The sequence below is a fragment of the Andrena cerasifolii genome, chromosome 9, assembly GCF_050908995.1.
Source record: "Andrena cerasifolii isolate SP2316 chromosome 9, iyAndCera1_principal, whole genome shotgun sequence".
In the NCBI taxonomy this organism is placed as follows: domain Eukaryota; kingdom Metazoa; phylum Arthropoda; class Insecta; order Hymenoptera; family Andrenidae; genus Andrena; species Andrena cerasifolii.
In genome coordinates this window covers 13,463,838-13,487,702 of record NC_135126.1, presented here as the reverse complement: position 1 = coordinate 13,487,702, position 23,865 = coordinate 13,463,838, and the positions used below count along the sequence as shown (strand labels likewise).

The window sequence follows — 23,865 nt, the reverse complement described above, 5'->3', positions numbered from 1 at the left end:
TCTGCACCGGGCCTAAATAAGAGAATTCATGTTCACGAAATCCAGGGACATACAAACTCCAAAGCCTGGAGAAGGCAAAGTCTAAATAAATAATTAACTCTTCGACAATCGATACCATCGTCGAATTTATTACAATCAATTAACATCGACGTCTCACATGTGACCCAACAGTAGGATCACGCCATAAATTTGTACCAGCAAGTAAATCAAATCCGCTCCCCAAAAAAGTGCACACATATCCCACCCTTCAATGCCTCCGCGTGTCACGGATCCAGCCAATTGGGTTTTCCATGACACTGGCGCAGCTCCCACGAGTGAATTTTTCCGCGTGCACACGCGCGAAGTTGAGAAAGGAAGAGGCTAGGAAAGGGTAGGTGGGCCAACACCCATGTTGCAAACACGAGTCTCTTATGACGGACGATTGCCTGCGAATCGAGGGATCGATCTGAGAAACTGGTCCCAGTCGAGAAGGCGCGAAAATTGAATTTCCATTCGACGGTTCGCGAGGGGATGACAGGGGGCTGGGGATCGATGTTGGCAGGGATTCGAGCTCTCGCCGGCGTTGTTCCGGGCGTACAATTGCCACTATCTACACGACTCGGCCGTGTATACATACAAACGCGAACGTGTCCTGCATGCCACGTGTCCCATGAGCTTGCGCGGGTATATAATTTCCCGAGCGCCGTCCAGCCACTGGGAAAGCACCGTGAAAATACTCCGTCACCCGCTGGCCGCCATTCCCCACAGGGAACGCGCGCGGCCTCTGTGCTCCCGCCAAACTGCTCTGTGATTTTTATTCGACATGTCGTGCAGGGGTCTACGTTCGGGTGAAATGTTATCGAACGCCTTATTAGAACCTCTTCATCCTTGATTATTATTATTATTAACGTCTTTATTGCACTGAGAGAGTAATTTAAATATAAGTTGAACAGAGATAAGGAAAAGTGTCCCAATCTTGACTTGGGGCACGAGAGAAGAATCTTGATCTTCACGTGTATATCAAGGTAAATGATAATATCTAATTATGATGAAAATAGGTATTTATTGCAAAAGTGGCAGGTACATGTATGGTAAGTGTTAACGAGTTATTAGAAAATATGAAAATAAGTATGAGCAGGTACTGTGGGAAAGCGAGGTACAGGTATATGGTGTTATAGAGGTAATCTTGAATAATGGACGAAAATTTGTGTCTCTGCGTTGAGGGTAATTTGTGTTCATTATGCAAGGGGCTTTATGGTTGTAGGTAGAGATTTAAGTGTTAATAAAGCTTGCAAAGGCAGGCGAAATGTCTTGGGAAATGCGGGGCTGTAAACTAATCGTTCTCGAGATATTCTTTTTATTTTGTCAGCGGGAATCTTTGTATTACTATACATGTTATAGATACTGTGGAGGTGTGGTTTATATTTTGAACAGTGGCGTGTATAATTTCATATGTTGATGGTGAAAGTTTTTTTTTTGAATTTTAAAATTTATTTTTGATACTCTGGAGTCACTGAGATGTCACAGCATGTGTAATCGTACAAAGAATTTAGCTTGTTAAATAAAAATCAATAGAAATTAAATAGTTCAGGACATTATGTTTATTAAGACACTTTTCTTTGCCTATTGCAAGTCTTTGTCTACAAATCTGAAACACCCTGCAGAATAGCGGAGGTTGAAAGGGAGTTAAAGGGTGAACAATAATAAAAATACGAGAGTATGGAAAACAGGAGATTTATTTTGTAACAATAATGAAGATATACATCATGTACAACAATGAAAATAATAAATAATTAGAGATCAAGCGAGCTTACCTAAGTGAAGTTCCATTGTAATTATATATCCTGTCTCGTTCGAGATGATTACAACGTAGATGTTCAGGGCTATCTGAAATTTCGATTGTCCTTTCGATGCCTAAATCCACTGTAGTGTTTAGCGAGCGGAATTTTTAGGGACGGAAGCATGAATAGGAGTCTTTGCTTAAATGCCGGAACGAAATAACCCGGGTTCCCGTAATCTGTCGAATTTCTCAAACATATTGATAATATCAAGTTGGGTATGCCGAGTATGGCGCCGGGGTGCATCCACTCTTATCTAATACCAGTACTATAGGCGAATGGTCGATAGAGAGAGTATAATATCATAGAAATTCCATTCCAGCCGAGTTTCATCATCGCCGTAGCCTGAGGTACACACGATGTAAAACGAATTCCGTTCAAACTCCGTTCAGAAATAAGATTCTCCTTAGAAATTCCGATTAGTCCAGAACTGCATTTGTTAGGGAAGAGGAAGCCGTAGGGTTACAACGTTCTAATTCCGCCTCGATTTCCGTGTTACGATTGAAGGGGACATAATCTATTGTACATTCTTCCACCGATCGTGGAATATGTTACAACAATAGCGTAGGATTTTGAAAATGACTAAGATAGAATGCAAGAATGCCCCTCGATAGGCACGTGACGAAAGTAACCCGTGAGGGGCCTGTAGGTACTTACGAGGATAAAGATAGAAGACAACGAGAAAGTTGCAGCTCGTTTGTACTAAAAAGTTTCGAGACGTTCACTTCACTGGACACTAACCAGCACTAATTAGAGATTCTTAAACATAAATCTTGAGGCTGTTCTCAAGTGTCACGTAAAGAGGTTCATGCAATTTGTCATGCACTCTTGGACCTTGTCGCTTCCACTTATAATGAACTAGGTAGAGCACCAGCTTAGCGCCTTTGCATTCCACCCTGAGGCTTTAGACTTAAAATATGTGCAATGAAATGAAATATTTCCCTTAAATGTTTGTTTCGAGTTGTTAGGGAAGTTTTTTAAAAGTTTACAGATTTTATGTCACCTCTTTTTAAAATTTGATACGTGTCACAAGATCTGCTCTGATAAATTAAAGTGTTTGAAGATGTTGTGCCTTCGTTTGTACATAGGATTTTACGAGAACACTTTCTGTTGTCTTATGATAACCATTTTGGGTGCATCTCTTGGGTGTTAGTGTCATCAATTTCTGTCTACGGTTACGCTATGTTCCCGGCAATTATTTTGCATATAATTTGAAAATCATTGATAGCTTGTCTGAGGAAAATGGAAGATCTTCTAGAGTAAATATCAATTTATCACTGTCCTGCTTGGTATCACAGGCGGATAGCATCCTCCGTCAAGTGGAACGAATTTATGGCCTCTGCATTGGATGCTGTTACTGGTCATCGCTGTTTTATGGCCAAAATTAATCCCAGTTGCAATTATAAAATTATTCTTGATTCAACATTATCTCTTAGAGCTTAAGATTCATTGCCATAAATCTGGGTACAAACGCTCTTGTTGTAGATAGTTATACTGCTCAACAATTTTGGAAATTTAAATTTGGGTACAATTACCCATAAATGAAATGAGTTGAGAACTATTAATTGCAATGGGCGCGATATTAAGTACCAGAAATTAACAGTTAACTAACAATAAGTAAATTTGCGTAAAAGTATTTCTACTAATAAATTAAAAATATCAACTAATAAATTAAAAATATTTAACAAAACCAATAAAATCATTAGAAAAGTATATATTTCGGTAATAGTTCAACACGAATACCTTTCTTTTCACGCACAAATCATCCTTTTACTTCACTGTCTACCCTAAACGCAACAATTTAAAACAATATAATTTATAATTTATAAACCAAAGCAACCCTAACATCCACATCATTATCACACACAATTAAGCTTCCTAATAAACAATCATCCACTCTACTCCAATCACAACGAAGAAAATCAGAAAACCTGTTTCAAAATGAATGGAAAGTGGAAGAAACTCAAATCGTTTCCCTTCCTCTTCAGAGTTCAGACAAAAGCAAATCTGGCAGGAGCGGTAAATCTATCCGTTTTTGATTTATTAAGAATGCCTCCTTCCGCGCATATATGTATGCATGATTCTGGGAGAAGAAAAAAAAAGAAGCGGCACGCGGGAAGTGGCCTGAAAGCTTTCCACTCCGCAGGGAACAAAACGTGAAACGTTGCATAATCAAATCCCTTTGAAGAATGAACGGAATGTATTCGTGCGCTTGTCACACACGAGCGCACAGTGGCAAGATTGTGCTTGGTGCACGGCGGTTGTGTGGGTGTTAGCGCGTCGACAAAGAACAATGTATGTATATAGAGTCGGAAATGGTCGGAACAGCGCAATTAAAACATAACTGCGGGTCGTTTGTCAAGCCTACGTACGTCGGAGCTGCAGTTGGCTTGGCTGGAGGAGGGAGTTATTAAAAATTACCCTCGTCTCGCGTAATTTTCAGCGCACGAAGGTCTTGATGATCCGAAAATGCTAAAGCGGGACCACTCTGCCAGCAATCAAAGATCTTAACACTCCCTTGGCGCATACAGGGTCCATTTGGACCCATCGTAAATACCAAACTACCTGAGGTAAGGTGGGCTCTCACTACGCCTTCTTTACTCACTCACATTATTTATTCCCGAAGTTTGTAACTTGGCTCGGTTCACATTTTTGGTCAGTCTGGAGATAAGAAGATTAAATTAATCGATGAATACTGTGATATAGGAAAATTAATGAATTTTTTTCTCAAGCAGTCGAATTATATTCAAATAGGCTTCTAAATGTGTTCACATTTGTACCAAATTCGATACAAATGTCAATTTCATTTTTATAATAAAAAAAGTGATTCCGCTTTTTAAAATTAGAATTAGTTGTTTACTGGAAAAATCAATTATTCTCCCTTTCTTTCATAAGTAGCCTAAAAGTTACTCATAGAATTTATTATTTGCTCAGATTAGTTGTTCCTGCTGTTTCTTCTTTTCGCAACATTCGATTGTCTATTAATGCCTTTGGCTTTGATAGTTCAGAAGCATTCTGTATAAATTCTTGCCAACACAAACTTGCGCGACTGTGAATGTAATTAAACGAACTTTCCTCCTGCAAATGATAGATCGTGCCCGAAGCGTGAGCAAGTTAAAAATAACGGTACGTCAAAAATGTTACGCTTGATAAATACTACGAACATCGACGGATCGATTATCAGTCGTATTTCACAGCTCGCTGTTATGCAAATCGATGATAAATTCCTTGTCAGCATTGGAACGCGCCGAGAATGTATGCAGAATCGAAACAAAAGTGCGACATAAATTGAGATTTTTCTCATTAATCAAATACCTATCCTCGCGCGAATGAAGGACAATTTATATTACGTTCAGAAATACACCATTCGGTGAGATCAATGTATCAAATTGTACACTGAAGTGTCATGATCCTTATTTAAATATTTTCAACTGATGAGAGTGGCATATTTAATTTATACATATTTAGTAGCATATCATCAACTTGTTTCAACATAATAAAACTCGTTATTACATTTGCATTGCTATCAGATCAAGTTGTTATGACGTTTTAAAGAGCAACATCAAAGTAAAACAATGTCTCATAAAGAATATTTCCAATTTATTTCTTATTTCACCCACATTTCACGGATTGCAGATAATGATTTACGAATTTTCCTGTAGGGTCATTCAACATTGAATCCATCATTTTTGCAGTAGAGGTTGGTGAGTGCACTGCGGCATTTATCAACTTTTTATGAAATTTTTATAGTGGCCATCCTAAAAAAAGTCTCCCTTCGTAGAAAAGAATTAAATTCGCGAAACAAGAATTTGTGTATAATTTTCGTGTTGCAGAAACGATTTCTCGGACCGAGACTAAATTTGTCGGGAAAGTCAGTCCTTTCTAATTGAAATAAAATAACTAAAATAACTAAAATAAATACATTTCTAAAGCCCCTTTTCGTGCAAAAACGTGCAAAAAACTTTAATGGCCTGCATTTAGTAAACAAATTCAAAACCAGCGAAATGATGACTTAAACCTCTCCCAATTTCCCGCAGACCACACCATATTTGACTTAACATGGAGATCCCAGACAACAACCACAAGCACTGACCCATACAGCAAAAATCTAAAGAGAAGCCAGAAAAAGCCTAGATGCATGATATTCGTTAAAAAAATTTCAATCGCGCGAAGAGCTTCTTCTCGGAAGTTCGAATGCCGGGCCTGCGATATTCGAACATCCTCCCAAACCTATTCACATTCGGCAAGCATAGTAATTACGAACTTCCCCCGCGAGGAGACGGAAGAAGGATCCCCGCAGGAAATCTGAATAAGAAAGATCGAATCTCGCGGTATCCGCGCGCCCCGTGCTCGCCTCATTTCCCTGCTCCTCCGTCATTGTTATCAGGCCGTCTTTCCAATTCCTCTTTGTCCTGCTCCTTCCGCGTTTTCTGCCATTGTAGTGACATTACGTTGCCTGCTCGTCGGTCGTTTAAACCTGGCTACGGGGATCCGTGGCGACGCATCCCCCTTCGCTCCAGAGGCCAGGGAACTCGGGGAGTCCCTAGCGAAACTTGACGGAGCCCAGCACTGTTATTTCATCCAAGTAAAACAGTTTTGCTAATTGTTTTACGGATCAAATAGAAAGCAGCCGCATCCGTATCCAAGGCTGGCTGTTCGCGCTTCGAACGGAAGATGCTATCGGTGAAAACAAAGTTAAGGAAAGCAAGCGTCTCGGGTCATCTTGAGCTGGAGTCTCAGTATCCTCCACCGGGAAATTTCGAAAGCTTGCCTGATTCTCCGCGGTGAATTTCTCTCCCTCCTTTTCGGCTACTTAATTAAGCTCGGTATCCTCTGAACAAGTTAAATGGACGAGGGGAAGATTCGGACGAGTGCTGTTTCAATGGAATTTTATATCAGCGGCTGGATGTTAATTCAAGAATAGGTAATTGAATATATGCTAATGGGATTATTGTTTTCAACCGTCCCATTTTAAATTCCTTTCCGTCGTGAATTCGCACGAGAGTCGGGGCTTTCGTTAGCTTTTCTGTACCTACGATTTCAGAATGTCGGGGATAATTTTTGTTGAAATGGGAGCCTCGCTTGCTTATCGTTAATTCAAACTCGTGGAAATAAATCACGCAGAAGCAAATGTGTGAAACTAGTTGAATAAATAGAGGTGCAGCGGATTTTCATTATAGTTAATATAATTACGTCCAGAAAAATTATAAGATTTAACAGTTCCTGTTAATTTTATATTCTATAGGAAAGAACGCTGTCTTTGAACGTCAAAGCTTGAAATGGGAGGCTCGACAGATTTTTCAGTTGCCTCTAGTTTCCACATCACGAATTTAATATTTAAGAAGAAGGATTTTATTTTGAAACTATAACTAGGCTGTTTTTTATATTGTTGTTTGCGAGGCGTAAGGTTTTAAACGTAGAGAGTGAAGCCCCAGCTTGCGGCTAGTGGTAAATGCGGCCCTGCGCCACGTAATCCTCGGGTGCAACATAAATGCCCCATTGGACCTAGAATCTTTCACAACGCCGTGAAATACGTCGGTACAAATACCCTGGATTGTTCGAGATAATATTTTGACACCGTTCGATTTATCAAAAGGCGTCATCGTTCATTCTTACCCCGCGCTTTTTTCTTACAACCCCAGTTTTCCCCCCTGTAATTAATTATCAGCCGTGCTTTGTCTCTTGTTCGCGAGCTTTCTTTCCACTTTCAACGTCGACTGAAAGTTTCTTACGTTTGGAAGCTTCCAGAGGTCAGGACTCGCTGAAGTTCGGTGAAACGTATTAGAGCTTCGGAAGATCGGTATCCCTCCAAACTTTAGAGATTCTGGGGAAGTCTGGGGGAGACTAGTGAATCGTGACGGACTACGTTAATACTTGACACCGGCAGAAAACGCGACGTTTGGCTGCTTGGACGCGTTCAAGCCCCTTTACCGTGATCTCGGTGTGCGATTTTTAATGATTTTGAAATCCTAATGATGTCGCGTAATGAGGCGTGAGATTTGGTAGCTTGATCTGCAGAGATATAACTTACGCCGCTCGCGCAAGCTCCTTCCAAGCGGATCCGAATTTGCTTTCAGTTTGTTTCGCTTCTATACTCGGAATTGAGAAAGCTAAGAACATTTTTTAAGGTCGTCTCTTCTTATTTTCAAGTTAGAAACGGTGTCATTTGATTTGTTTTGCTAAAAGGATTCCGATTATGTATAATAACCTCGATATGATCTTTGATGACAAATAATAATTTTACAAAATTTGCACATCGATGGTCGCTGGCACGTATTCGTGATTTTAATCTTTCGTTTGCTTTATCATTACTATTTATGTTATATCTCGCATCGAACGTGTATTAAGGGTGGACATGCACGTAGCCAAAGAGATCGAATTTTTTACATGTTTTAGAAGTGAAATGCTACTTCAAATGCAGTTTTCTCGAAACCAGGTTTTCAAACACGGTACCCACGATTTCTCGAAAACTATTCAACCGATTTACTTCAAATTTTGCGTGGCTATATGGTACACTATTGCGCAGTTTTTGACGGCGCAGATTTTGTATTTGATTCATAGTTTCTGTGTCCAAGATTTTGTGTCCGGAATTGAAGGTTACAGCATTTGTTAATATATTTTAAGAAACTAATTTGCTTATCACTGTCATGTAAAATCTGTTTAATTAGGAGTGGGTACAGTGACTAATATTTTTCCATACAAAAATTCAGTCCCGTAGCCAAAGATGTGACATAATTAATAAAGAAATTACGGGTGCAATAATGTTAATCCTTTTCTAAAAATAAATGTAAAAGAACGCCAACCTTTAAGCCTCCCTATATATATATGCATAAACAAACTTGGATAGAAATGACAAGTATCTAACATTATCTGATATTAATATTTTAATATTCACAAGAAGCTAAATTAAAAAATGTCACATCAAGGGAACTGGTCTGGAAGTTTGAAAACCCAGCCTGTTTTCAAACTTTCATCAAAATCCTCATCGAACACTTGGCATTTAATCCCCGTAAGAAGCAATAACAGACGCTAACTACCAAAATGTCTTTCAGTGCCTCGCGTCAACCCTTCAAAGGAAATATTATCATTGAAGCCGCGTAACAAACGCGTCCCATTATTCCCCTCTAATTGAGGACACCCTAACCGTCTTGGGGAGAAACTGGAGGCGGCTCTCGAGCCTTCCCGAGATCCCTCCGTTATCCGTCAAGAAATCATATTCACCATAGTCGAGTGCTTATTATTATGGACAAAAATGTAGCTCTTTAGGCATGGCATTATTGCGACGTCCATGAATGAAATTTCCATAATATTATGCCGCTGTAAATTGTGAGCGGCGCGGGCGACGGCATCGCGAATTTCATTAACCGGATAAATATGGAGGAAATGCGCGCGCCACGTCCCCCGCGTCGAGGCTGCAAAGCGACACTGCCCTTTTCATGGAAAGTGTATTTGATCGAACATTACCATTACAAAGGGCTCGGTCTGCGAACACATAACCACCACCCCCGCTAACGTTCTGGCACGGCTAAGGGTATCGCCTCTCACCTTGACACGATTCTCGCAAACTGCTCTCTTTCCCGTCTCCACGCCCCCAGCAACGTGTATTTGTGTAGGAAAATTTGCTACGATTTATTGCTGCAAAATACGGCCAAGATTTTGGCAGCGTGAGGGGAAAAGGATTGCAGGTGCCTCTGCACGTGTTGGGAGTACGTACCTACAGAGATATGGAGAGTTTGGTATTCGAGGAAGAACGGTTTCAGTTTTGGCAACTGTCGGTGGAAACTGTTGCGTCTATTTGGTTTTCATGTATTGGGTGAATGTGATTGAGTATGTCGGTAGAACTGATATGACGGTAATTTATCGTCGATAGGGTTGATGTTATTTGCGGTGGGAGAAATCACAGTGGAAATTTTAAATTTTTGTTCTCGTTATTACCTATGCTGCTTGGAATAAAATAGTAAGGATGGGAAATTGGGATTCGTCAATATGTGGGAAGTTTAGGAAATTTATGCTTGTAATAGTTAATCGTTTTGAAAGATAACTTCGAGGTGATTGATACTTTGTGGATTTGTTATCTAAGTGTACTTAAATTTTAGTTTCACATTTCACAATGCATGAGTATTAATTGATACTGGCTTAGATTATTACGAATTAATTAAGTCTCTTGAAAACTCATCTTAAACACGAGTACCTAACTAAGTAGTTATTAGTTCGTAATTTTGAGTAAAATACATCACACCAACGGGAGCTTAATTCTTCGTTCCTGTGGGATTTATAAGTTTCACCTTGAACGAGATTGATCTTCCAAGGAAGACGAGAACTTACTCCCAATGTCAGTATATGAGTGGTTCCTCGAGTCACGTTTCTAACTCTGATTTCTCATTTCGTGTTTAAGACGCCAATAAGTGTGGCTTTTCGTGCCACTCCAATCAACGAAATTTCAACCGTCTTCATTTAAGGGGATAAAATGTTTATGTTATACAACTACACCATCCAATCAACGTTTCCTAGATTCCTCAGTTAAGATATAAATATCCATTCTGCTAAAGGTACAATTTTATAATATATGTATATACATGTTTCAATTCATCTGTGTCAACGCATCAATGTTGTTTTCCAATCTAAGAAAATTAATAACCGATATGCAAATGCAAACAAGAGTCGACGAAGTAGGGGTAAATGAAGTTTGTCAAACACCGAGAATCAGACTCGCTCTCACGTAAAATTCTTGACTTAGAATTTGTCCGTGAAATCAACTGATGTAGCACTTGACATTTTTTCATTAAATCTGTACACATGAGAGTTTGAAGTACTCGCGTTCAAATTTTAAACATTATTACGAGTACATTTAATTAAATGAAATATGATAAAACTGCAGGCATGCAATATTTTCAGACTCGTATCGAGAATTAATTTAATTAAAAAAATTTTAATGAAAACGAAAAGTCGAATATCGAGAGTATCGAGTTTTAGGCTTGCTCAGTTTTATACTCCTATGTGTCAAGATCTTACAAAGTACAGGGCAATTCCCAAAATTATTACTTCCACGTGTGAACTTTATTTGCTCAAAAACTGTTAGAGGTAAAAACAACAAACTTTCTTATAGGCCAATATTCACTGGGGTCATTTGTATTAAAAATTATTAAATAAAAACTAGAAGTGTTCATGCTACTTTCATACGAAACGATATAAACATTCATATACTTCATTTATTCATTTGCCAATAAACACTATTAATTAACACATTTTTCCAAACTTCTTACAATTGAAAAAGTGTATTAAAAACTATGTTTCACTCAGGAGATTTTAAAGTGCAATGAAGAACATATAAAGTTTAAAATAACTTTATTAAATACCTAAAATCGTTGTGCATATGCTAACAAGAATTTGTCAAGTACTTGTCAGAATTTGTCAAGTACTTGAACTATGTCAAAATTTAATACCTAATTGTTTCAGACGTATGTTATCTATTTCCATAAAGAAGTTTCTAAATGCAAGCTATTCAAACATGCTTTATTTGTAAAATAGCGCACCTTGTGTATTTGATTTGTCATTCCCGCAACAAATGGTAGGGGAGTGCACACACGCACACACACACGATCACAGTCATAATATATCATCGTACAGGTATCCGTTGCCACACCATCTTTCGCCATGACGCAATTTGCGCGGCCGGTTGTTTCCAAGTGAGTGTAACCAGCGATTTCGGGACAATTCGTAAATGATCCGTGAGACAACGTGATTTATCAACGACGCTGCTCCGTGTAATCTGTCTGCAACTACCCCAACAGAGCTTTTCTCCTCGCAAAACCGGTGCTCCCGGAATGCAAATCCTTTTTGCGAATGCTTGTGTGCGGTGGGGAATTAATCGGAAGATTAATCACACGATAAATAGGACAAATTGATGCCCTCCCTTTTAGGGGATGAAATGACTTCCCGCGTTTGTGCTCGTGATTTCAGTAAATTGAATTTGCAATTTTCAGTTTCGTGTTTCAACGAGAATAGCGCGAAGAAGGACATTGACACTGTGACAGGGTGTATGTCGCGCAGAAACTTACAAAGTGTTCTTCTTGAATTAAAAAATATTTATTCAACCCTTCGTGGTCACGCGGGATGTACCTGTCGCACCCCAGGCAATTTTCTTCGAGAAGTATGTCTTTGCCAATATTTCTGTAAATTTTTAGACCTTAATATTCAAATTTAAAAATTTGATGAATTTAACAACAAAAAAACCGCGTTCTTCCACAACTATTTTTTCAACTACAAAATTTAATCGTATTAAAATTTACATTTCTAGAAAACAATTTAGATCCCTCTCGTACCATTCCGTGCATGAGGCGACGATCCATTGTAGTAACATACTTGCAGCAAGATTTACTGACTGCAAACGCGTTGGGAAGATCCATAGACGCAAGCAGTTGGCAATTTAAGTACATACAAGTACAATTGCGCCCCCGTAACGACGAGCAACAGTGTCAGAATTAAAAGCATAAATTGCCGGGGTCCAAGTCGCGGGCTCCCGAGTTCCATGAATCAATCTGGCATATTAATCAAGCACGCATTGCCACGTACAACCGTCGTCATTACGCAGCTGCGGAACTATCCGAACGAACACAGGAAACTAATCGTAAGGAACTAATTGCTGGCTTTCCTCAACCCCGAACCCCATTCACCGCTCCCTGACCAACAACGCTGGATGTTATTGGCGGTTTGCCACCTGCAGCGGATGCATCTTGTCGCGGTTTGCGCCCTACGATCCCATCGAAATGTGACCTCGAACTCTTATCCGAGCCGTGTCGGGAACAGCCCCTAAACGAATTAAAATCCTCCGGGGGAAAGAGGCGAGACCGAAATCCCTGCTAGGAATTCGTGTCGAGGGAATTATCAGGCCTGTAGGTACCTGTTGGACTGCACGTTTTTTGTATCGATAATTCCAGGTGGCTGCAGCTCCGTTGTTTACACTTTACATTTCACCCTCTGCGCTCTCAATTGATTTGATCGCACTGTCCGATGAAGAAATACTGTTTGCATATGTGAATGTGTTATTACCACTGATCAGCCACTGTAAATTACTAGTAATCATTATTTTAATGATATCGGAATAGTTGTATTAATTTTTGTCCGACAGGTAATTAGGCATTTCAGGGCCTGTTTTCCATAATCGAATATCATACTTCTGTTGAAATTAGCGCATAGGAGTGAATAATCAGATGCTTCCATAAGGTTACGTTGCAAAACAGTCCTACGACTGAACCTCGTCTTTGCGCTATTCTTTTATTTCCTTCTCTTTTCTCCTTGTTTCTATTTTTGCATTGTGCAATAAAGACGCTTAATACTACTACTAATAATAATACTAATAACCTCCCGATCCTACAAAAGTGTACACAAGATATGTATAGACTTCAAAATGGAGGGAGTATTGAAAAGAACACCCTTTAAATTGTAATCCAAGAACTGTTGAAGAAATTTCCATAATGCATCATGCAAAGTTTTCATTCATTAGTCAAACACACTCGGCAGACTTTGTACGCCCTATAACTATGTATATTTCCAAATTAAGGAACTTCTTCGCTATTTTCTACGTGAACTAGTTTTTTTAATGCGATCAAATAAGAATCAAATTTGCTTGAAAACGTAGCGTCGAGCGAAATCTTCGTGCCATATTTTTAATTCATAGTTGGGAGAGTTTCTGAACTACTGGACATTTATGTAATGGCAGCCCTTCCACGTCGAAACACGAAAATACTTCGCAATTTAATTTAAATGAGTTAATCTCTATTCATGTATATCCTGAACGCCCTGCTCGTCAATTATTCACCGACAGAAGTTTTATTACGCATTTTACTATCGTTTCATGCGTAATCAGATAAAGTGAATTTCTCCCGTATTAAACATTCCCACCGTGTTTTGCAGCCATGAAGTGTGGAAGACGTACGCGATTCACGGGGACTTGCTGTGCCCGCGGAATATTTAACGCGGAAATCAGCGTGTTAATAAATAAATAGGACGCTTTTCGCGCTAATGCGGTCGACGGTTTTCGAATTTCAAGTCAACCAGCTGGACTAACGTTATTAATGACTTGGACGGCTGCGTGCTCATGGCATCAGCACTATTGTGTCCCTAATTTGACGTATTAATCCATCTTCGCGTATTTCGTCGCTTACCGTAACACGAATCACGTATAATTGCTACTATTACCTCTCGAACAGTTAGAAAAAATAAAACACACATAAATATGCAATAAATCAAATTAAAACTCTTCCAAATTAATTTTTTAGCGAAAATACTTACACGTATTTCAATATGCAAGTGTCTAAGTTATACTTATTCTTCGATTTGCGGGGTACTGTTTATACGCGGTAAATAATCTCTCCGTTTACTCGACACTTTTTATACGTGGTCCCAATGTTACACGATTAGAAAATATATTTTTTTTATATAACACTGAAGTAGAAGGGCAAAATATTTTTAGTATTAGGAATAGTAACTTCGAACCAATTAAAAAGGAAAGGTTGAATGCTTTAGAGTACACCTACTTACAGCAACAACAAATAAAGTTTAAATTTCGTTTTCTGAACACAAACATGTGAAATAAATACTTTTACACAATTCACGGGCTTTCCTCTTACGTATTTTTTTTATTTACTGGCAGACTCTATTTTAAAAACGCGCGTAACGAATACTCAGCGTAAATCGAGGGTGGAGTGTATAGTAATTCATATCACAGGGATACATTCAGAAGCCACTTTCTGTGGTCTTTTCATAAATATCTACAGTGAGTTGGGCTTCGGTCATTGTTAGCCATTAGTTGGGTCAGTGAACTGAAGAACAATAGAATAATGGTGAATGGGAATCGCAAGTGCCTTGAAAGCAACTGATGGAAACTTGACGTATGCACTTAGGCAGGTGCTAACCGAGAGACCCGACACTCTGACACATCCATCCGTTCAAAATACTGTAACCACAACGTGTTAATCCGTCTTCTAAGTTCTCCACTGTGGAAATTATGTAAATCTCCGTTAAGTTTGCAGCGTTCATGCGCCTGCACGATATCCACAATATTTGTCGAACGTGGACAGGCAACTAATGTTTATCCACTCCCCGTAAATTCGCTGATAATGGTCGCGGCCTGGATAGCCGTCTCCTGGACCATGTAAACACTGTTCACGCGCAACTTGTCGGCGTAATATTTACATGGAAGTGCCAGGCGTAAGAAAGAAACGAATGAGGTTTTAATTCTGGGCGTTTGTATACTCTGTTTTTCTTTTAATCCGTTTTTTATGGATTTGTGGGAAAAGTGAAGTGAGGAATATCAGAAACTGAAATTATGGAATTTAATCACCATACTGGTGCAACATTTTTTTTTATAAAAACTGTGTAGTCATTTATGATTACTTAAATATATGATAAAATTCTCCTTTTTTCTAAACGTCAACTCAAAATAAAGTTTCATAGAGAAAAGTTACATCACGTTAATTTCAAATTAACGTTAACATCGACTAATATCACTTATATTATACAAAGCACAAATGAAATTCTAAATATCTATGGAATACGAAACACAAAATATAAGTACCTAAATCAATACTGTTACTAAAAATATCTAACACATCACTAAACTTCATCAAACTATCACACTTTATCTACCACAACACAAGCTGTTACTATTACCAAAAATATACCTTAACCCTTTCGCTGCGTTTTTCAACTATAGTCGAACGCCGCTACATTCCCGTTCGATGCGGATTTTTACTATAGACCACGCATTTAAAAAATGAGATAAGCATGTACAATGCAAAAAAAGTTGAAAATTAAAAACTTTCTATATTGATGTAAAATTGACACTTTTCAAGAATCGTCCAGAATTTTAAATACGCAGCGAAAGGGTTAATTAACCACGAATTATAACAATTCTTCAAGACCGATTGTCACTTAAATTGTAGAAAATAATCCAATGGGTACCGAATCATATGACTGAGTGTTTGCAGCATGGGAAGAAATTATAGGCAACTGCACAAGCCACTAACAGAAACGATGAACATACCACGTACCAATATACTCTAGTAGGCGACAGCGAGCGTTAATAAAATTTCTCTCCCACGGGGATCGTCCTAAACCATTCTGTAATTCTTCCGTAACGGTGATTGAAGAGCTTCGTTCGTTCGCCGCTTCTTTGTCGGCTTGAATCGGCTCATTTATCATTCACTGGGAACAGTCGCTGGTGGTGAAAAAATAGAGCCTGGTGGTGGAAAATATTTGCCTTTGACGGGGGCGGCGATCGTCGCTTTGGGGGGTGGAACGAAAGTTCCTAGCGAATGGATTACCCACACTGCCGTCGCTAATGACGCGGTCCTCGAAACGCATGAGACCGCGGGCAGACGTCGCAGCTTTCCAAACTCGTCGGGATAATCCGTCCTCGGCGGGCACCAATCTGAGAATTGCGCAAATCGCAGAACTTTCCAGCTGCGGGAAATTTGTGTTGTGCATAAATATATCGTTCGATGAATATTTCAGCTTAAGAGAACCGAGAACGTTCATCGTGGTACCGTGGTCTTCGTTTAGATGGCTTTAGTCGCCGAAGTTCCCTCACAATGGCTACGTCGGCCAGTGATGTTACGGGTAATTACTACTTGAAACCGATGTCAGATAAGTAGGTCATACAACTATTTGATTGACCGTTAACCCCTGAACGACCGACCCCTGAAACGAAAAACTAACCGTGAGGCCCGAACCCCCGGAACGAAAACCTACACTGTCTTCCCGGGCTGTATAGGAAATACGGCTTTAGGGTCCGTACGATATACGGAGGCGGGCGACCAGTGGAAAACTGAGGGTCCGTACGAGATACGAAGGTGGGCGACCAGTGGAAAACTTAGGGTCCGTACGAGATACTGAGGTGGTCGTTGAGGGGTATAACTTTCTATTGGTATCGTAAACTACAGTGGCGATATTATACAAGATCGACTGTGCAAGATTATCTCCTCGAGTAACACTTTTAGAATTCATTGTATTCTATTGATGAATTATTTTTAAAAGGAGTCCATCAATAGAAAAGTCCATTTCACGCAAGAAATATTTCCTCCAAAATTATCAAAGTCCTTTTCAAAATTATTCATCAGTGTTAATATATATTAGAGATATATTAGAGATATATCTAAATATATTCTAACAATAAGAAATAATTACCTATTCTTGATGGATCCAATTCATTATTTGAAACGGATTCATTATTAGCACAGTCGTTAGAATTCTACTGTAAATTGTATTATTGAAACGATTGTTATTTATTGCGTAATATTTAAGGAAATAGTTTATTATAGTTTATTTAGATATGCTGAGGAACGAAATCACCATCTTCAAAAATCAAGTGTTAGAACATAACTTTATTGTATATATTTTAATTTGAAAATACATGCACAAGTATTATTTTGCAGCTGGCCTGTCCTCCAAACCAGTATAATCTTATTCAGAATCAATTTTGAATTGCAACAAATAGTACAAAAATTATTTGAGGTGATTTTCTTAGATAATTCATTGTACACCCATATAATAAGTCAGACATCAAGTAGTATAAGTCAACCATACACGGCCTAAGTCCTTTTCTACCTATAAATGCAATATTTTTCCTCCAAATTTAATGGTAAATTATCTATTAACCGTTAGAAAAATCTACGTTACTGCATTTCTCAATAAAATTCAAATGAAAAGTTCTTATGAAAATAAAAACACATTTGCATCCGGGGAATTGAAGCAGTGATGCTTAAAAACACTTAAAAAGAAACCAATTCATCTCCTGTATGTATATCCAACCAAATCATTAAACATACATTCTGTACACTACAAGACGAAACATCGATTTTCCAATTTTCCATGTGGAACGATGGCGTGTACTTGATCCTTCCCAGCGTTTCCATCAGTGGACCTAGTATAATAATGAACCTATTCGTCTTCGAAGTTTTTCTTCAGTCGTGACGTTACAGGCTCGTTAACTTCTCCGTCTCGTCCTTCGATTTCTCTGCTCTAAATGGGATTATTAAAACTCCATGCATAAAGCTGCGTAAAACTTGAATGCAAAATGTACGAGGTTCCTTCGTGGCGAAGGAAAGTTGTCGCTTTTGAAGTACTCGGTTATGAACTTCCTCGTGGGCAATGCTTGGAAAATTGACCACTCTGCTCGACAAGGGAACGTCGAATAGCACTCTTAGTAGTTCAGTTTCTTGGTTTTGCCTTTGAAGGATTCCCTAAATAGAATGCATCAAAGGCAACAACTTTCTTCAATCGAAAATCGGGGAAGTCTATAACTAAAGCGGAAGAAAGGGGTTGGCTGATATGGATCTTGCTTCTGATTCTTTGTCCTGGCTTCTTAAACTCCAGTTGAATGGAACAGTGTATTTGAGTATTCTAAAGAAAAGATGTGTGGAACCTTGTACAAAAATTTTTCTTAATTAAGTGTTGATATTTGGCGTAGGTCATTTTCTTCTGTGTTGATGGTACCTTGAATTTTATTTTGTTATGCTGATATGTCTGAAAAGTGTACACAAATTTATTAAATCGTCGTAGGTATTTATGTAGTTCAAGGAAGAGCAGAGGAAGAGTGAAGTATATATTTTTTAATATACAACTTAGTACCGTTGGCATATATTTTGTGTGAGAAGCAGATATCTCCAAATACGTTACGCAACTTGAATGCAAGTGAGTCTTTATGCAAGAATAAGTCAAAGAATTTTTATAAATTGAAGGAATACTTCTACATATAGCATCGCAGCTTGAAATATAATTCAATGCTTCTACCGTTTTTATTTCCACATACTTAAATACTCAATCCAGTAAACATTATAAATTGTGAAAAATATTCTGCAAAAAGTATAAAATATTAATGAGATGATTTGATAAGAAAATTTGATTACTGCTCTCAGCACGCACTCATCTGCTAACAATTTGTTGAACCAACTACTATTATTACTATCACTCGGCAAAGCGATGGTACTCGTTTACTTGAAATCTGCCTACGCATCTCAAAACTTTGTCCAATCAAAGCAGAAGCAGGTTACGTTCGACATATCACGCATTGCAAAATTTAAAACAAAGATCATCATCAATTTCTTTCGCTTCCTCCAACGTCTATCCGAATCCCCGAAAGTAACAAGACTTTCGTTATCAAACAGGAATTCAGAGAGAAAGCTAACAAAAGATACCCATCCACCAATATTTATTTCTCCAAACCGAAAGCATTCGAAGCTCACAGATTCCCGTGAAACCCCAAACTCTTCGTCCCAGCAACCTCCACTCCCCCAGAAGATTGAATTCCCAAAACTACCAAACGTCTCGCGCACTTGGGGCTCCACAAGTGTTCGTCGAGGCAGACAAATACGTAGCCCGCACTCTCCCTGGAACGGTTTTCGAAAAGTCGAACCGCGCTGCACCGCGAAACTTCGCAACTCCCAAATGTGTCGAGTGGTGTACACCCTCGAGCCGAGTACGAACCTTCCCGAAACGACAGTATTATCCTCGAATCTCCCCCGAAATCGAGGGCCATGTGTGCGATCTTATCGATAGGAACGTTCCCGCAGCTCGACCTGCCCACCCAGGCCCGCAGCTGGCGCGGGTACGAGCCAAATCAACCCCGCGATCCTCCACAGTAAGCATCCATCTTGATACGTGAATATTTTTCGGCTATCGCAGGGGTGACCATTCTGCTGTCGCTGACAGTATTCCTGAACCTCGTGGCAGAAAGCATGCCGACCACCTCGGACGCTGTCCCTCTAATAGGTACCTATAACAAATCACCACGATAATTACGCATCCCGCCCCTGGCAAGCGTGTGTTACGATATTTGTTCTCTGTGTTCTGTAAATATACACGTCCATGTACGTTCACCGTGTTTTGTGCCTGCCGTTGAGCATCCTCTTCAGGAAGGGAAGACCATCGAGAGTCGCTGAAAAGGGAGGCGCGAGGGGAAGTCACGCGGGACGGTAAGAACGGTCGAAGGTCGTTCAGATTTGCGAGTCGATTTAGCGATTTCCGCTGGATGGAATCCTCGAAATCCATTTTCCAGGGCTGACGGTGAGAAAAGGGCAATTTCGATACGGGTGTTGGCCATGGAGTGGTCGTGGTTAAGTTCACCAACGACCATTCTTCGGCCTGGACGGTGTCGAAGAAACTGCAGAACGCTGCGGGGTTCGCACGGTTACTTTGAACCAGGAAGCGATTTTATTCTGTCCCTTAATGCGGGGCGGATGGCAGAGCTGGCTGTGCTTGTCTCGCGGCTTTTGGTTCTGGGGGATTTCACGGGTGTCGTGAACTGGGAAGTCTCCAAGGGGAACAACTTTTTTAGAATAAGGAACGTTTGTAGCGTATCGTATGTATTTTACACTTTGCCGATATTGAAGGCAGTATTTGCATTTTAACTACTTTTGATGGTTTGGAAAGAAATTTTAACGAAAGTAAGTGTATGATCAACCGATAACAAATTGTAATGGCAGAAACTGATTGAACAATTTTAAATTTTTAAGGGAGCTTTAGATTTTTAAGGGAACCATGTAATTATTTTTCTGATGGGATAGTTAGTGGATATCGAAATGTTGAGTAGAAATATTTACAGAGAGTAGATCAATCTTTCTTGTATGGTGGATAATTTGTGCTAAAGCAGATGTTTTAAATTCATTTCACCTTTCATAAAGTATCACTGTTTAAAAATATTTGTAAGTGAAACTCAAAGACTTTATTTAAAAATAGGTTATTAAAATCTAATTGAATTAAAATAAAATTGTGTGCATGGATTGAGGCACTTTTGATGCCCGCTATATTAATATAAATAATATATAGGGTTTTATTTAAAGGGGGTAGAAGAAACCTCATTTTCTAATTAGAATAAAAGTGTTCTGACAGCTTTCATTAATTTACATTTATTGCTCATGAAATGCAACTATTTAAGATTTACTCTCCCTTTATCAAACTATCATGAGCAAGCTCACAGATTATAGCAACATAGTGCAAAGATAATATTAACATTTTCAGTAATAATTCGAGCCCACAAAAAACTGATTTATGTTCAGAATTTGCTCAACTCTTGAAACCTTGAAACTTCTGATAAAAATGAATTCTCAAATTATCTCTACTAATATTAAACAACTGGAAACATTTCTTTCGCCTGTCATTACACTGGGATTTTTTCAATTTTCAAACCACTTTTTGCCGTGCTCGGAAACCTATCCGTCACGGAGATAGATTATACTTATCAACAAGAAGTTTTTATATTTTCCGCGGTAACTGGCTGTCGACGAGAAACCGCGTTTCGCCTGATAGCCGTTTAATTTCGCCGCAAGGCTGGCTGCAAAAAAAGGAAATTGAATTTTCATCGAAGCTAGCTGGCGAGCAGCAAAATGCCGTGGCTGCCCGCGCCCTGTATTTTCCCAGCTTTCCAGGGGGGGATCAAAAATCGCGTTACGTCGAACCGACGGCTGCTTCCGTTGGCTATGAATCATCCCGATCATTTAGAATGAAAATAAGGGACGGGGGGGGGGGGGGAGGGGGTGAAAATGCAGGAAACGTGTCGCGCGTAAGGCAAAATCAAAATTGAAATATTATTCTTGCCTGAGTGGGTGGAAGTGCAGCAGGTTGCATTAGCTGTTCGTGCAGAGAAAGTGAATTTCAAAAAGTAAATTCACTGATGCACCGAGTAAATAATGGTCCAGGTAAATGAAATATGTGCATATTTATTAACGAGAAAAATCGATCGATGTAAAAGAATCGTGGAATATTGTAATAATATCGAAGTAGATACAAGAGCAGCTGCATTCGATATAATGCATCAAAGCGACGTATCCACTGAAATCAATGCAGCTCGATTGGTTTGGAATTATTTCGTTGTTTGTCCGGGGTACACGTTATAAGATAGATATTAACATTGCACACAGCGCATGCTACAATCGCGTTCTTTCGTATTAAAATGTATGGAGTTTCATTTGTTTAAAGCGATTCCTTTACTGGAATAACTCCAGACCAAATCGGTGATTTTGCGCACTGGGTGCCAGGGATTTGGAAAACATTGCAATACAATGTTGTCCGCGTGAAATTAGGAGGGGAGGGGTGTCAGTTATCACTTTGCTGACTTCGAATTTGTTTAAGAAATACCGGCCGTCAAAGTTGACAACATTTGCTAAGTGAATTTTTAAGTAATCACTAGGCAAAGTGTTATGTCATAGAGAAGGCTTCAAATCATCCAGTGATATTTTTCTCTGATTTTTTGTTCATCCAAAAATTTATTCGAAAATGTTGATTACAACAAAAGAAGAAGGAACGTCGTGCGACTAATAATTTTAGAGTTGAAAATTCATTTAGAGAGGTTATTTTCGCGAAAATACAGAAGAATTGTGTAATTTGACGATCTGTATTTAAACGAATAGCAAACCTGCAAAATGATTGCTTAAACCTCCTCTAATTTCACGTAGGCAATATCATACTTCAATTTCATCAAAATTCTCTGGAAATTAACAAATAAATTTTTCTACGCTCTCTCTGTTCGTTAAGTCGGCAATTTGAACAAACGTTTGGAATCTTTTCCTCGAACGACAATTGGGATGCAGCGGCAATAAGGAATAGCAATTGGAGCCGCTGTTGCGTTAATTAACAACGCCAGTCGTTGCTTTAATTAGCTCCTATTATCGAGTTTACACCGTAGAATGTAGCCAGACGCATTCGAAATGCAACGCAACGAGCAATTTCCCTATAAAAGCCCCTGGAAAGGAACCGAATTCCGCGAAGTAGAAAACTCGACGGATATGCAGCTCGCGTCCTGGAAATGCCAATAGAATTCAGCAGACATGGCAACCATTTCTCCTGGCCGTACATCTCTGTTTCAACGGTTGATCAATCATCCTCGAGGAATCCCATCATCAAACGTTTACTCTTATTCCATCCCAGAATTTACTCACGCCCACCTGCGACACAGTTGCAATATTCGTACTTGGGATTCACTGGAGAAGAAAATTTCACGCGTCCAAAATCCTCTAACCTAATTCTTGAATCCAACTTTGTTCGTGCCTTAACTTCTTCAGGGACTCTGTTACATACCCGTACAATTACTTTCCAAATTATTTCAATCATTATCACACGGAAAGATGCCGAAGAATTATCAAAAAATATTCAGAACCAATTCTCACATAGTATAAGCAAGTTACGTCTAGACTGAAAATTTCTAACAAATATTTAATTTATATTCATAATTATATAATTCTTCCTCTCTAACAAGGTCGAACTTACCACTGTGCCTTCTCACTAATTACATCACCATCGTTATAGTCATAACCATTAAAAACAGATATCAGAATTTCCACCATCGCCGTCGTCTTCCTTAAAATCCCTTCTCTCCTGTCGTAAATCCGATTGCGCGTGAATTCATTATTCGCCGCGCTTAACCACGAAGAGGCAGACGCGGCGCGTTGGCGCCACGAGGACGGTCTTTCCCTCGTAAACGTTCCCCCGCGAAGAAAGAGTCCCCCACGGCTCTGTCGTTATCGCATCCAGTGCATTAAAGCGTGTGCAAGTTTTAAGGGCCATCGCGGCGGCACAGGACCACCGTTCCGAAAGTTGTAACGCTTTTACGCCGGACAACTTTCGCGTTGCTCCCTGGAAATCCTTTTTGCGGCGAGACGCCACCGGCCAAATTCCGTGCTCCGGCCGCGACAGCACGTACCCTGATGAGGTGTATCTGTAAACGACCGACTCGGAAACACTTTCCAACCGTTTAATCCGTTCGCGATGAGAATCGTACGCATCAGTTTGTGTGGATCCCACGGTAAGCGCGCTGATGAAGAGGCGAGTTCCGATTCTCTGCGCCCTTCGCGGTCTATTATCTTCGGATGCAGTGCTCGGCTCTTTCCTCGTTTTAATGGGTAAAAGTGGTATGAAAATGAAAGGATCTTTAACCCTCTGTGACCCATTAATTTGAAGCAGAGGTGGGCAATAACACAAAAAAAAAAATATTTAAAGAACGGATCAAGTAGAAGTTACTTTAGCTTTATTCGTTATTCGAGGCTCGAATAATCCG

General features: G+C 39.4%; 1 protein-coding gene across 2 annotated transcripts in view; it reads left to right on the top strand.

Moving 5' to 3' along the window:
* The window catches only part of Nachralpha6 (nicotinic acetylcholine receptor alpha6), a 391,747-nt gene that overhangs the window by 264,281 nt on the left and 103,601 nt on the right, over positions 1 to 23,865 (top strand). For both annotated transcript variants that reach the window (XM_076819769.1, XM_076819770.1), the window contains exon 9: positions 19,500 to 19,586. In XM_076819769.1, the coding sequence (XP_076675884.1) occupies positions 19,500 to 19,586 (87 nt within the window). The remainder of the gene's footprint in view (positions 1 to 19,499; positions 19,587 to 23,865) is intronic.